Source organism: Solanum lycopersicum, chromosome 5 (assembly GCF_036512215.1).
Source record: "Solanum lycopersicum chromosome 5, SLM_r2.1".
NCBI classification, from domain to species: domain Eukaryota; kingdom Viridiplantae; phylum Streptophyta; class Magnoliopsida; order Solanales; family Solanaceae; genus Solanum; species Solanum lycopersicum.
The window spans coordinates 56,259,623-56,274,210 of NC_090804.1; the positions used below are offsets into that span (position 1 = coordinate 56,259,623).

The following is a 14,588-nucleotide window of genomic DNA, read 5'->3' on the forward strand; positions in this document are numbered from 1 at the left end:
AAATACAATGGTTCTCACAATGTCGACGGTTGTGCAAGATTGAACTTCAAAAGAACAACGGTCTGTTAGTGGGGTCCGTTCACAGACAGTTAGAATATTTTTTGTAGAAAATCAAAAACAAACGTTTTAACGATGTCGATGGTTATGTAGGACGGACCATCGAAGGGATGACGGTTCATCAGTGTAGTCCGTCGACAGACACTAAGAATATATTTTTTAGAAAATCAGCAATAAAGGTTCTGACAACATCAACAGTTGTGCAGGATGGACATTCGAAGGAACGATGGTCCGTCAAAGGAGTCAATTAACGGACAATTATAATATTTTTTTAGAAAATCAGAAACAAAGGTTCTGACAATGCCGACGATTGTGCAGGACGTACATACGAAGGGATGACGGTGCGTCAGTGGGGTCCGTTGATGGACACTAAATTTTTTTTTAGAAAATCAGAAACCAAGGTTCTGACAAAGTCGACGGTTGTACCAGATTGGTTGTCGTCCCATCCACGGTCTATCTATGGGGTCCGTTGATGAGCACTTAGACTAAGAAAGGGATGTTGGGGTTGATGGACACCAATGATTGTCCAACGAGGGGGTCTCGTTATGTTCTTCAGGGAAAGAATTTTGCTGCCATTTTGTTTCCCCCAATATACGAATTCATAGTATCCTTAGAGACATTATGTTTCCCTAACATTTAATCCAACATTTCATCATTCCTAGGTCATGAATTATTATAGTTTCAACATTTAATTCTATAGCCTGTCAAAATCCTAGGTCATAAACATAACATGCAAAAACAACACATTTTTAACAAAACATCACCATCCCTTTTCAATTTCAGTGTTCTAAGGGATTTAGTACTTCAAGTGTAAGTGTTTATTATTCAAAGGTGTCCCAAATTCAAGAACCAGAAGCTAAGACATCAAATTAACATGAAAATTAATCATAGTCAATCTAGCAAATCAGAAGAATATACATGGAAATTTTAGTGGAAAAAAAGGAGTATGCAATCTTGTAGTTGAAAAGCGGCAATACCAACCACAACACCGACCGGCAAAGAGACTGAAGAAAATAGAAGATTTAGGGAGAGAATAGATTTTGTGGAATTTGTGGAAGTGTGGGAATATCATGATGGAATAGAAGTTAATGGGTGAGAAAGTGGGGGAAAATGAAAGGAAATATGGAGGGAAATAGTTATGGAGTTTATGTGAATAGGTGGGTAACTAAAAAGTTTAAAATCATTCAATATGTAGTCGAACGGGTCGGGTCGGGTTTTTGGGTGAGGGATTGATGACTCCCCGTCAATTGACTATAAGTCAGTTTACGGTCCTTCGACCCCTTCTTCAATAGTGCCCTAACTTAGAAAAATTTAAAGAACATACCTGGGCATGAAGGATCATACCGACAGTCCGTCGATGGGTACACAAAACTAATATTCTGTAGATTTCTGGTGATTTGGTCCCTACATAATGAAAACTCATTAACCTAATTTTTTGGGTTTTCTGGACACTTTTCGATCCGAACCATACTTTACGCTCTATCCAACACTTCTAAAAGAAAATTAAAGTAACATTCAAACGTCACATAAGTAATAAAAGAAAAAATAATGCAAGTATGCCTAAAAAAGAATGAAGACCTATAGTTGGCTAGAGGATACATATTGCATTGCCTCCCAATCAGCGTATGATTTAACGTCGTGGCATGGTGGATAACTATTGATTACTCATACTTCATAAAGATTGTATGCCTCCATCACTTCATTAGCCGTTTCAGCATACCCTGTATAGAATTTGATTCGCTGCCTGTTTACCTTGAACCTCACACACTCCTTGTTCTCCAACTCAACTGCACCATGAGGGAATAGTTGGGTGATCAAATAGGGAGCAATCCATTTGGACTTGAGTTTTCCCAAAAACAAGCGCAACCTACAATTGAACAAAATCACAAGATCTCAAACAAAAAAATCGTGCTTCTCAATATTTTGGTGATGGTTCTTCTTCATCTTTTCTTTGTAGAGGGCTCAACTTTCATATGCCTTCAAGTGAAATTCATCAAGATTATTCAACCTGTTTAACCTATGTTTCGCACACTCATTCAAATCCATTTTCATTGCCCACATGGCCTTATGCTCTAATTCAACCTGTAAGTGACAAGCCTTCCCATATACAAGTTGGCATGGGGACATACCTATGGAATTCTTTCATGCGGTCTGGTAGGACAAAAGAGCATAATCAAGCGTCCTTGACAAATCCATTCTACTAGCATTCACCGTTTTTCCTAAAATCTGCTTAATCTCGTGGTTTGACACATCAACTTGCCTACTTGTTTGAGAATGGTAAGGAGTGACCACATTATTTTTAAAATAATCCCTTAAATATCTTGTTGCAAAAGTGAGATCCTCCATCACTGATAATAGCCCTTGGGGTGCCATATCTTGAAAATATGTTCTTTTTCAAGTACATGGTGACAGTCTTCCCTTCATTATTTGCAAGTGTGATAGCTTCTAGACATCTTGACACATAATTGATTGCCACAACAACATACTTCATCCCATGAGAACTCACAAAAGGGCCCATAAAGTAAATGCCCCACACATCAAACAATTCAATCACAATAATCAGATTTAAAGAGAGCTCTTGCTTTCTCGAAATGCCACCATCTATTTGGCATCTACCACATTCCTTGACAAACTCATGAGCATCTTGGTGGATGGTTGGACAATAGTAGCCACATTGAAAGATCTTGTTAGCAGTCCGTATACCACTATAATTCCTACCTACAGTCAAAGAATGGCATACCTCCAAAACACTCAAAATCTCAATTTCCGGCATACAACCCCGAATAAGGCCATCGGCGTAACTCATAAATAAGTATGGCTCATCCCAAAATAACTTTTTCAAATCATGCATGAACTTTTTCCTTTGATGAAAGGAAAAGTCAGGTGGGATGATATCATTCGACAGATAAATTGGAAAATCTGCAAACCATGGAATCAAGGATTGGGAGGTAGCCAGTACATGCTTATTGGGGAAAGTATCATCAATTTAAGCCTTTTCACCGAAACCCCTCTTTGCTTCATCTTATAATCGGGACAAGTGATCAACAACTTGATTTTCGGTCCCTTTTCTTTCTTTCACCTCAAAGTCAAATTCATGAAATAGTAATACCCAACTAATCAACCTCGATGTCATATCCATCTTTGACATAAAATATCTCAAAGAAGAATGATCGGTATGCAATATAGCCCTCGTCCCAACTAAATAGGAGCGATATTTCTCGAAAGCAAAGACTACTGCAAGGACATCTTGTTCAGTCACGATATAGTTCTTTAGGGCTTTATTAAGGGCTTTACTAGCATAGTAAATGTGATGAAGTATTTTGTCCTTTATTTGTACCAATATCACACCAAGTGCAACCCCACTCGCATCACACATCACCTCAAATGGCTCGCTCCTATCCGGAGAAATGATGATAGGTGCACACACAACCTTTTCCTTCAACTCACCAAATGCCTTAAGACATGAATCATCAAAATAAAAATTACATTATTTTTCAAGAAACTTGCACAAAGGATGTGAAATATTTGAAAAATCCTTGATGAACCTCTGGTAAAAGCCTACATGCCCAAGAAAACTTCTCATACCTTTTATAGAGATGGGTGGAGGAAGTCTCTCTATCACCTCAACTTTATCTTAATCAACCTCTATACCCTTCTCTGAAATGCAATGACCCATTGTAATACTTTCTTTCACCATAAAGTGACATTTTTCCTAATTTAGCACAAGGTTGCAATCTTGACACAACTTAAGAACCTCGGACAAATGACTGAAACACCGTTCAAAGGAGTAACCAACCTCGAAAAAATCAATCATAACACCTCCAAAGTGTCCTCCACAATATCGGAGACTATCGACATCATACATCTCTTAAATGTTGTCGGTACATTCATTACCCAAATGATATTCTCTTGAACAGGAAGGTCCCATAAGGACAAGTAAAAGTAGTTTTCTCTCAATCTTCCGGTGCAATAGAAATCAGATTATAACTTTAATAACTATCAAGATAACATTACTACCCCTTTCGTGCAAGTATTTCAAACATCTGATCCATGAAGAGCATAAGAAAATGGTCCTTGTCGGTCCATGCATTTAATTTTTGGAAATCCATACATACCCTCCATTCAGTCACCCGTCTCATCAGAACAAGCTCATGGTACCTTGGTGAGAGATCAAAGAGGATAGGTGCCGGTGTGTGGTGAGTCTTTGTCATGGTCTTATCCACATGAGAGATCCTAATAGTGATAGCATGCATGAACACAATACAAATAATCGGGATCGATAGCTAGATGATTGTGAAAGCTAAAATAAGGATACTCTTGTACAGAGATTTTGTGGTGAGTCATCGTGTGTCTCTTGAGGACAAATAACGAATTTAGGTTGAGGGTTTTGATGTGTAATGGTTTCACGGTACTTTCAATTCTCCTTCCTTTAGTTTAGTGTGTGTCTACAAACTTTTTGTAGTAGTTTTAATATATTTTCTCATTGTTTGCTGGAAATCGCGGAAGAATTGTGCTTAAATTACAGAAGTAATGACCTACGAAGCCATCGACAATCATTAACACCTCGACGGTCCGTAGGTGGAAACCGTCATCTTAAGAGAACTACTACTGAAGGAATATTAGGGAAATCTGACCAAGTGTGGGTCTACGGAAGCTAGCTACAGACCCACATATCCATGATGGACCGTCTTGTACATCCGTCATTGCTAACGGAGAGTAGCCCCAATACCCATCTTAAAAATATTCTAAGTGTGAGGAAACAGAAGCCATCGACGGACCGTTGTGCACTCAACGTACCGTAATCCTAGACCGACGATGGTAAAAGTGTGTTGTAGATGAATGCAGCTAAAAAAATTTCTACGTGTAGAACGCCGATAGGCCTCGCCGGTCCCTTGTGGCCTCGACAGTCTGTCGGTCTGGTCATCGACTCAGATGCGTTTTTGAACAGATTTTTCCTAAATTGTAAGACAAAAACAACCATGAAATGGTTATTTTGATAATATTTAAGGATTTGAGTCCAGGAAACTATGAACCATTCATTTCTCATTGAATCCACATGAAGGCTCTGGAATGAAACGTTAAAATGTCTAGGGAATTCTAGATCAAAAGAATTATAAGATCCATATGGCGTGAGTCAACGACCACAATCGTGAAGTGTAAAAATGTTAAGATATGCAATCTCGATGAGAGGGATTGTGACCCGATAATTAATGGCCATTTAAAATATTAGAATCTTTAATTTATGTATAACATTCCCTTTTCCTAAAACCCATCCTTATCAAGAACTAAGTCCTAGCCTGCATCATTTTGTTCAAAACCCTTATTTTGAATCCCCTGGTGCAATTGTTTTTGCATTTGAGCAAATGTTTCCAGGTTGATCTCGTGTGACCATCCACTATATTTAAAGAATAGGTGTAACTTTCAATAGTTGGTATGTTTTAAGGTCCTAGAAACATTCTATTAGATGTGATGGTTCTTTCGGGGAAGGGCATTCTTTTTTGTCTTTCCATAGGGCATATGGCAGAAGTGAAAGGTTGTTAGGTGAAAGATTTGAGAGGTATAGTGTATATTACTATCCTCATATTCAAAAATTTACATGCCCTACTCTAGCATGCCACAAGAGTTCAGCATCATAATCATGACATAGAGGGATAAGAGTAGAAATAAAAGCGTTAACACTGATCAAAAAAGGGTCAGTAGAACAAGATTCTTTCTTTCATAAATTGAATTTATTACAATGGATTATAGTGTAGCTATAAATTTATTTTTCAAGTAAAAATTTTCACAATTAAAAAAAGAAGATGTAGGATAACATGCCCAAGAGTAGCAAATAGTATGGGCGGAACTGGTGTGAACATAATAGGTATAATAGTTGTAATACTTGGTGCACAGAAAATAAAACTCATTCCGTGCTATACCAAGATCCAGAAGGCTCTTCAGAGAAAGCCTTACAATGAATATGAAGAATTTTCAAAACAAATTGTTCCTTTGTTTCATGACCCCCAAAATAAACTAGGAAAAACTAGAGCCTCACATTAGTTGTATGATTTGATAACGTATTAATAAGGTGAGAAGCAATATTTAATAGTTGGTTTTAATAGGTTTGAGGTCAAATATCTAAGGATGACCAAGACATCCGGACACTATTCTTTTGTGTGCTAGTGGGTCCTAGTAAGTTTGCATTGTTTTAAAGTGTTGTTTGGAGTCAAAAATGATAGGAGGGAGCCCTAGTGACTAAATGGCCATTTTTTGGGTAAAAATTTCGAGTAAGACTCTCCAAGGACCACTGTAGGAGTCATTGATGAGGACCCAAGCGTTGGCCAAAAGCATACAAGATAGCTTGACAAATGACCCCACGTTGATGGGGGGAGTGGCTACTTACTAAGTCTTTGAATCATATACCATATTTTAGGGAGACTAAGTCAAGAACCACGGTGTCATCGAACCACCTACGACCTATAGATGGTCATCGTGAGCTACTACGTACAATTTGTCCAATGGTTTGACCAAGTAAGAGGTTAATTGATAAATTCACCCCATCTTCTAATTAAAGGGCGGACATTTATTTTACCTATTTTATGGTATCTTAAGCTAGTGTAAACACCTAAACCTTAGAATTCATTCTTCAAATTAAACCCTTCCCTCGTAAATTAGATTCTCTCTACAACTCCATTGGAGACAAAGCTCAAGATCAAGCTAGGAGATGAATTTCCAACTGATTTCTTCTTCAATTATAGTGGGTCTTCATCCAATAAGGAATTGTAACTCTTTATCCTTTGATAACCTTTACTTTAAGGAATTCTATAAATGATTTTCCAAAGAGTTTCTATGATCAAATTTCACAATTTCAAATCTAAACATTTGTTCATTTTCAAATGGTTTTAAAAGAAACTTTAATGATTAACTATTGTTTGGTCAATTTTAAAATGATTTTAAATTTAATTCCTTGAAAAAACTTATGATATTCCGAATCAGTCAATTTAACCTATAAAGTGGGTTTTGTGATCTTGATTGGATGTCAATGGAATTATCCTTAGATAGTGATGCATTATTGAATGCTATTACTATAGTTATAAATGGAGTATTAGTTGTTGACGATCAACCTATGATTAATCAAGTCTTGGTGAATCGTTGAGTAAATCTAACTTATAGTCTATAATATTGTAATTGATGTTGTATGGTTTGGTCCACTTATGGTGGCGGTGTTTACTTTATTTCTATATACACATGTTGTGCATATATCCTTGAGAGAATTAAATTAAGATTGAATTTTTATTGTGATTATCTTGATTATGATAGTGTGCCATATGAAGGTTATGTGTGTACTCCTCAATGTAAGTGCATGATTAAAGTGTATGGATATTGTGAAGTACAATGGTGAATAACAATGTTAGGGGTAAGTGTACTCTACATTAGTTATTATGTTAAGTATTATTGTTGAATTACCCCTACCTATATGACCCTACATGAGTGTGTGATCCTTTACATGTTAGGAGTTATATATTCAATGTTGAATGCGCCGTTGTCTCCCATGATGAAATGTGGTATGTGGTTTATAGTCCCTAAATTATATATATGTGAGTTTTTCATGACTTTGGAATATTGTGAATATTTTTTGATACTTTGAAGGGTTCTTTCCTTAATAGTAATGTAGTTGCCATTATGTGATCATGATGACCAATATGTACACACATACCCCAGGTATAATTATGAGTTTGATATGTTTATGGTGTCAATTAAAAGGATAATTCTCATATGCACGTTTATATCTTATTATTCATGAAAAGCATATGTCTAATTAAGTATAAACTTTTGTTGTCTAAAGGTGTTTATGTGAAATACTTTCTCATATACGTATACACATACACGAAGGTATGAATGAAACTGTTAAAGATAATCTAGTTATTGAGAGTATGTTGAAAGGTTTCCTCAATTAAACTCTTAATGAGACTACGTTATAGATGTTATGATTATGTCAAAGGATATTATCACATGATGTTTATTTTCATGAAAGGACATTCCAATCATATAACCTATTAACTATGTACATGTAATATAAGGAGTTAATCCCTTAAGGACTATCTTTTGAACAAATGTGTGATAAAGACATAAAGGCTCTTTAAAAAGGGAATTTATCTTAGCATTGAGTGAACTTGACAATGAGAGGAACCTTTTCACGAGGAAGCTTCCCCTGATGTTCTCATGCGGTTGAAACTACAATGTGAATTTGCATAAAGAGGGTTTCTAGTAACAACCTCCTAGTTCCTTATCTATTTACCCCCGTAGGAACCTTAGCTAATGGATCCACCTAGATGCAATATATTGTTGATTTTGTACCTTGGCAAGTAGGATGTCCTTCTTTCGGTATGAGGGGTTGACTCTCGATTCTATGTTTAGATAACGTGATGTATGTCGTTTATGGTGAAGTTCTCCATATGTAAAATGAGAAAATAGAAGTAAGAAGATGAATACTAACTAAGACTACCTATGAAATGTTAGTGTAGGTAAGGGAATTGGACTTAACATATACATTGCATAAGGAGGCCTTGACCGGAATTATAGGGTGAGTTATTTATGTATATGTATGTATATATATATATTTATATGGATCACATTATAGTGTTAACATACTTGTTATATATAATATGCATGATGTAAGTGTCATTTTATATACATGATGATGGTCTAGCTTAGTATACATGTTCATAACTATACTTGTCATGATGATGTATGAAGTATGGGGAAATGCTTGTGATCTCTTTGTTGGTTTACTTGTTATATGTGAGGTTATGAGGCTTCACATATGCATGCACTAGTATATTTAGATTAGGTTTATTAGTAAGGTCTTGTAATTTTATAAATGACTGATATCTTATAGGAGGCTTATGAAGTATGTGTGTTTTTTGTCTAAGGTTAAATGAATATGTTGTGATTTATTAAAGGTGATGTACCTACTCTAGGTTGACTTCATAGCACATGCACTTGTGTTAGTTGGGGTTGTCTTAGGTGATGGTTTTTATGTGAAGGTAATATTTCATAATATGCTATGTCCTCATGAATATATGTGCTCGAATTGGCGAACGTTGTATGAATATTCACCTTTGGTGACTTTAAGGTGCTGTTTTGGTATGAGTAGTGGAATGAGAAACTATTTATGCATGAACTACGTATTACTTAAGGGTTTCTTTAGGTAAAGGTATTAAGGTAAAGTCGAAAGGTAATGTATTTGAGATATTGAATGTGCCTTAAATGTGATAAATGACTTTATGTGTTCTTGTTAATGGTATTCCTTGCCTTACATAGTTTATGTGAACTATATTGTGCTTATTGTATCAAATGCTTATGAAGTTTCTCTAACATTATACTATACTTTGTTTCCAACTAATTTTTCTCTTTAAAACATGTTTTGAATAGTTATCATATTAGTAGTACATTGTTGTATTGATACCATTCTTCTTCATCTTTTTACACCAAGTGTATGTGGTTATGGTTAAAAGATCTTTCATAGAATTAAGTGCTTCGATTACCATTCCAAAGTTCTGATGTTTCCTTTATGATTCAACGACCTTTGAGTTTAAAGTTTACTTAAGTTCATGTAGTTGTATAAAAAAGTTTGTTTGTATTGAAAGCGTCATGTTTCTGTTATATGAGTCGTGTCTATGATTGCAAGATGAGACATAGTGTAATAACTATGTACTAATGTTTTTACATGAAATGACTTTTAGTCTTGTGTTGTGTTATAATATTTTTAAATTTTGCACTAATTTTATGATAATGTGACGAATAAATGCTAAGAGCTAGTATAGGACTTCTAAGAGGTCAAGTATGTCGTGTTGCCTTTAAGGGGTACTTTCTGGTAATGACAAACTTAGTATGAGAGCATTATGTTATAAAAAAAATTAGGATCTAAAGTCTCATACTGTCACGTCTAGTAGAGTGTTGTCCATCGGTGTGAGTCGCGACATATTTATGAGCGAGAATTTTTATGACGATAGAAGTTTCACTTTGGTAATTTCTCTTGTGTTTTCCATGGAGCTTCACTCTATATTATCTCTTTTGTGTCCCTTGTTTGGTGTTCTTCTCGATGTGATTGCTTGGAAGGGGTGATTTCTCAAGGCTTGAGGGAGAAAACATGATTTTTGATTCTTATTATGTTATTGTCTAGATGAGAATATGTGAAGGTGTATTTGAAAGGTAATGTTGGGATGCCAATTTCGTCTATATGTGACATACGAGATTTAAGTTATTATATTATGAAGTTGTGTTGTGATGTATTTCCAGCATGACAATGTTATGGTTTAATGAAGTCCTTTTTGCCATGATGGATTAAATTTATGGTTATATGCAATGATAGTAGAAAGTTATGGTGTACACTTGAGAAGTTCTATAGGAGTGTGATATATATACATCTTCAAAGTTGTCCTTATGGTGTATTGGAGTTCTTATGTAAGCTTAAACCTATGAAGGGAAGGTAGTGTGTCTACCATTTAAGGTAATTGTTAACCATACTCGTTAATGGAGATCTGTATGACTAAATGATTTGTCCCCATATGAACCTATCCTATGAATAGGAAAAGGGAAGAAGGGATTTTGTTCCATAAGTTGGGATTTTTTTTCTAAGGTTTACTTGGAGGGTAGCATGTACCCATTAGTTAATAGAGAGAAAAAGAGGATTGATGTTGACCAACATTAAATAGTATGTTGTTTTTTTAAGATCGATCTTAAGTGATGCCATCTGAGAAGAGACCTAGGCATGGTTGGTTGGAAGATTCCACCAAAAAGTGACGATGAGGGGTGAGATGGTCTAGAAGTTATCTTCATCTATTATTGGAAGAAAAGAAATAGGCTTCTATGGCAAAATCTCTTCTAAATTCCCCTAACAATTTACATAGAGAGGATGATTACCCTATGTCTCTTGAAAAGTTGTAGTGGATCTTAAGAGTCCTAACATGTGTGTTATGCTTTGATAGAATCGGGAATTTCTAAAGTCCTATGTTGGAGGGATATTCTCTAAAGGCTATAGATGAACTACATAAAGTGATGAATCTTGTCGAATTAAATCCGAAACTACTTTCCTTTTTATGACTTCGTAGTAGAATTTGATGATATTATAGATTTAGCCTTGGTGTTCATCAGTATTTAAGGCCTCATGTGGTTGCACGGTGTCACCCAACTTGAATTCTTATGAGTTTTATATAAATGATGGACTTGGAGAAATAGTGCTTGAGTGGTACCTATTGATGTTGAATTGATAAAATCCTTTTTATGAGGGTACGAGTGAAATCCTCAATGGTGTAAATTCATATTATGTGAGGAGTATGGAGGTTTAATCTTTACTTGCCTCGATCCTGATATTAAAGGGCATGATGTGATGAAAATTGTATTAAGCTCACCCAAATTGGAGGATAATGTGCCTAGATGGTAAGATTTTGAGTTCCTGTAATGTTCCTAACTTGAACTTCCCCATGTTGAGAATCACTTTGAGTTATAGATGTGAAGTGGAGTGACTTAGATACTCATTTTAAGATTACTTTAAATCCTTACCTAATGGAGTGTAGTGAAAATTTAATCAGAAATGGTTCCTCTTTTATATTTTAATGAGGTAATGTTAAAAGTTAATACATAAACTTGATTCCAAGAGAGGGATGTTGTTATTGATTAGAAGGGTTGGTAAAGTATAATTTTGTTGGATGAAATGAGTTGCTCTTTGATGGGATTAACCAAAGTGGGGGATGATGAGCTGAGTAGTAAGGTTGTTGATATCCCTATCTTTTCCTTCTATTCTTACTCAAGCTTGAAACCAAAGAGTTCGTAGTAACTTTGTCATGTTTTGGATTCTTATGTATGAGTATGAGTTGCATGTTTTCCATATGTCAAGCATGTCCTAAATGACATTATGTTATGCCTATTTTGAAGGATTCTTCTTACATAAAAAGGGACTTATGATAAATTATATGTTTCTCAGGTTGTGTTGCATCTTAATATGGTAAATGCGCTTATGACTGTATGAGATGGTGTAATGAACATGCTTGAAGTCACTTTTGATGTGAGGGTATTTTGTCCCCACATTGAGATGTTGAAGTTTATTTAAATGTGTAAAGTTAAATTTCCTTTTATGATATGTAATTTTGTGATTTGGGAAGTGTTAATAAATTCTCACTTTTACAAGTGATGGTGTATGTAGCTAATATTATTGATATATTCCTATGAATTGTAAGAATTTCCCTAAATGTTGCATGTTCATGATAACAAGTGTTATGTAAGAAATCAAAGTTTTGTAAAATAACTTCCAATTTTTGTGATGTGTTCGGTGTGATCTACAATTTTGACTTAATGAGGAAGGTAGTACTAGCATGCTTTCGTTAGAATTGGAAAATTTCTCTTTAGAGGAACTGACCTTTGTGGAAGACTTGTATATGAACTTCATGATGACATGTTAGTATATTAAGTAGAAGGTAATTCCTCCTTGAACATAACTAAACATAGTGATTCTATGTATGCCCTTGATGGTATTATGTCTAAATGATAAAAATTGTAATTCATCTTCATTACTCTTGATTTATGTTCATTTAGTATGAGTTACTTAATTGCCTCATGAGTTATAATATTGAAATGCCTATGTGTTATTTAAAAAGTTATTCCATATTATACCTTTTGATAAGATCAAAGTAAAGGTCATTTCATGATTAGAAGAAGGTAGTTCCTCCTATGAACATGAGAAATACTTGTCTGTTTAACTAATTATGAGTGGGTGGATGAAGTCTCTACTTGCCTTTGTTGCATTAGGTGTATAATGATATGAAGTTTGTGTTGTGTTTAAGTTTGGTGCATTGACTATTATTTTGTATTATGATTTGTATTGTGAGCTTCTTATTGGGTAATTGAGTCCTTAAAAGTGATGAAAGTATTTTAAGTGTCATTAGAAGACGAATGTTTCAAAGTGCGGGATAATTTTATGACCCCCAAAATGAAGTAGGATTAATAGAGACTCACATGAGCTTTATGAGTTAATAAATTCTTAATAAGGTCATAAACAAATTGTAATAGTTTGTTGGAAGAGGTTTGAGGTCAAACATCAAAGGACGACCAAGAAGTTTGAACACTAGTCTTTTGTCTATAAGTGTGTCCTAGTAAGTTTGGCTTATGTTTAAACGTTGTTTAGATTCTAAAATTATAATAGGAAACTCTAGTATCTATATATTCATGTTTAGGTTTGACACGTCCGAGTACGACCCACGAAGGACCACCCTAAGAGTTCTTGAAGAGGACCCAAGTGTTGGTCAAAAGCATACAAACTATCTTGACCAACGACCCCATGATGCCCCATTTAAAAAGTGAAAGACCATAAGTGCGGGTCGTGGATCGACACTTAGTCAATGGAGAATAGATCCAATGTAAGGGATCCTTAGTTAAGAACCACGGACATGCAATACAGTGGCATCAAACCACCTACGGCCCCGTAGGTGGTGGTCGTGAGCCACTACATGCAATCTATCCAATGGTTCAGCCAACTAAGAGGTGAATTGGTAAATTCACCCCACATTCTAATTAAGGGGTGGAAAAATATTTTATCTTTTTTAGGGTACTTTAAGTTACTTAAAACACCTAAATCTAGAATTAGAATTCATTCATCACATTAAACCTTTTCCTTCCAAATTAGATTCTCTTCGAAACTCAATTGGAGACCAAGCTCAAGATAAACTAGGAGAGATATTTATAACTGATATCCTCTTCAACTTTAGTGGTTCTTCATATAATAAGTTATCGTAAATCTTGATCCTTTGATAACTTTTCGTTCAAGAAATTCTATCAATTATTTTTCAAAGAGTTTCTATGATCAAATTTCCCAATTTTCAATATAAATATAGGTTCATTTCCAAATGGTTTTCAAAGACATAATAATAAAAAATTAATTTTTATCAAGTTTTTAACATTGTTTTTAATGTAATTCCTTGAAGAACTCATGATCTCCCTAATTTCTCAATTTAGCTTTAAAGTGGGTTTTGTGATCTTGATTGGATATTAATGGAATTACGCTTAGATAGTGATGTTTTGTTGAATTATATAGCTATATTTTTCTATTTATTATGAATTGAGGATTGACTAATGATTTATCATGTCTTCAAGAATAGGAAAGCTAACCTAAATTGTAGTCTACAGTATTGGAATTGATGTTGTATGGTTTGGTCCACTTATGGTGGCGGTTTACTGCTTGTCTATCTACACATGTTGTGATCGTGGACTTGAGGGAATTATATGTGGAGTGAATTATTATTATTATTATGATGATTAGTGTTACATTGTGCCATGAAAGTTATGTGTGTAGTCCTCAATGTTAATGGAATCATGAAGGTGTATGGATAATGTTAAGTATAATAATGAATGATAATGTTAGGGATAAGGTGGGGTCTACATGAGTGAATATGTCAAGTACTATTGTGGAATGACCCATACTTATATGACCCAACAGGAATGTTTGATACTTTTCATGTTAGGAGTTGTCTATTCAATATTGAATGTGCTCTTGTATC

The 14,588-nt window shown here is 34.9% G+C and overlaps 1 protein-coding gene across 1 annotated transcript; it reads right to left on the reverse strand.

Moving 5' to 3' along the window:
* Positions 1–1,722: 1,722 nt before the first annotated feature.
* LOC138348909 (uncharacterized) lies at positions 1,723–2,863 on the reverse strand. The gene is made up of 2 exons (XM_069298507.1): positions 2,460–2,863; positions 1,723–1,924 (listed from the first exon to the last, which is right to left on the reverse strand). The coding sequence occupies exons 1-2, from the start codon at positions 2,861–2,863 to the stop codon at positions 1,723–1,725; spliced, it is 606 nt and encodes a 201-aa protein (XP_069154608.1).
* Positions 2,864–14,588: the final 11,725 nt, after the last annotated feature.

Excerpts from the sequence above, each read along its gene's own strand:
- LOC138348909 (XM_069298507.1), bottom strand. The coding sequence starts at position 2,863 with ATGAGTTACGCCGATGGCCTTATTCGGGGTTGTATGCCGGAAATTGAG. Across the intron at positions 1,925-2,459 it reads GAAGGGAAGACTGTCACCAT|GTTGCGCTTGTTTTTGGGAA; the intron begins GTACTTGAAAAA and ends GTTCAATTGTAG.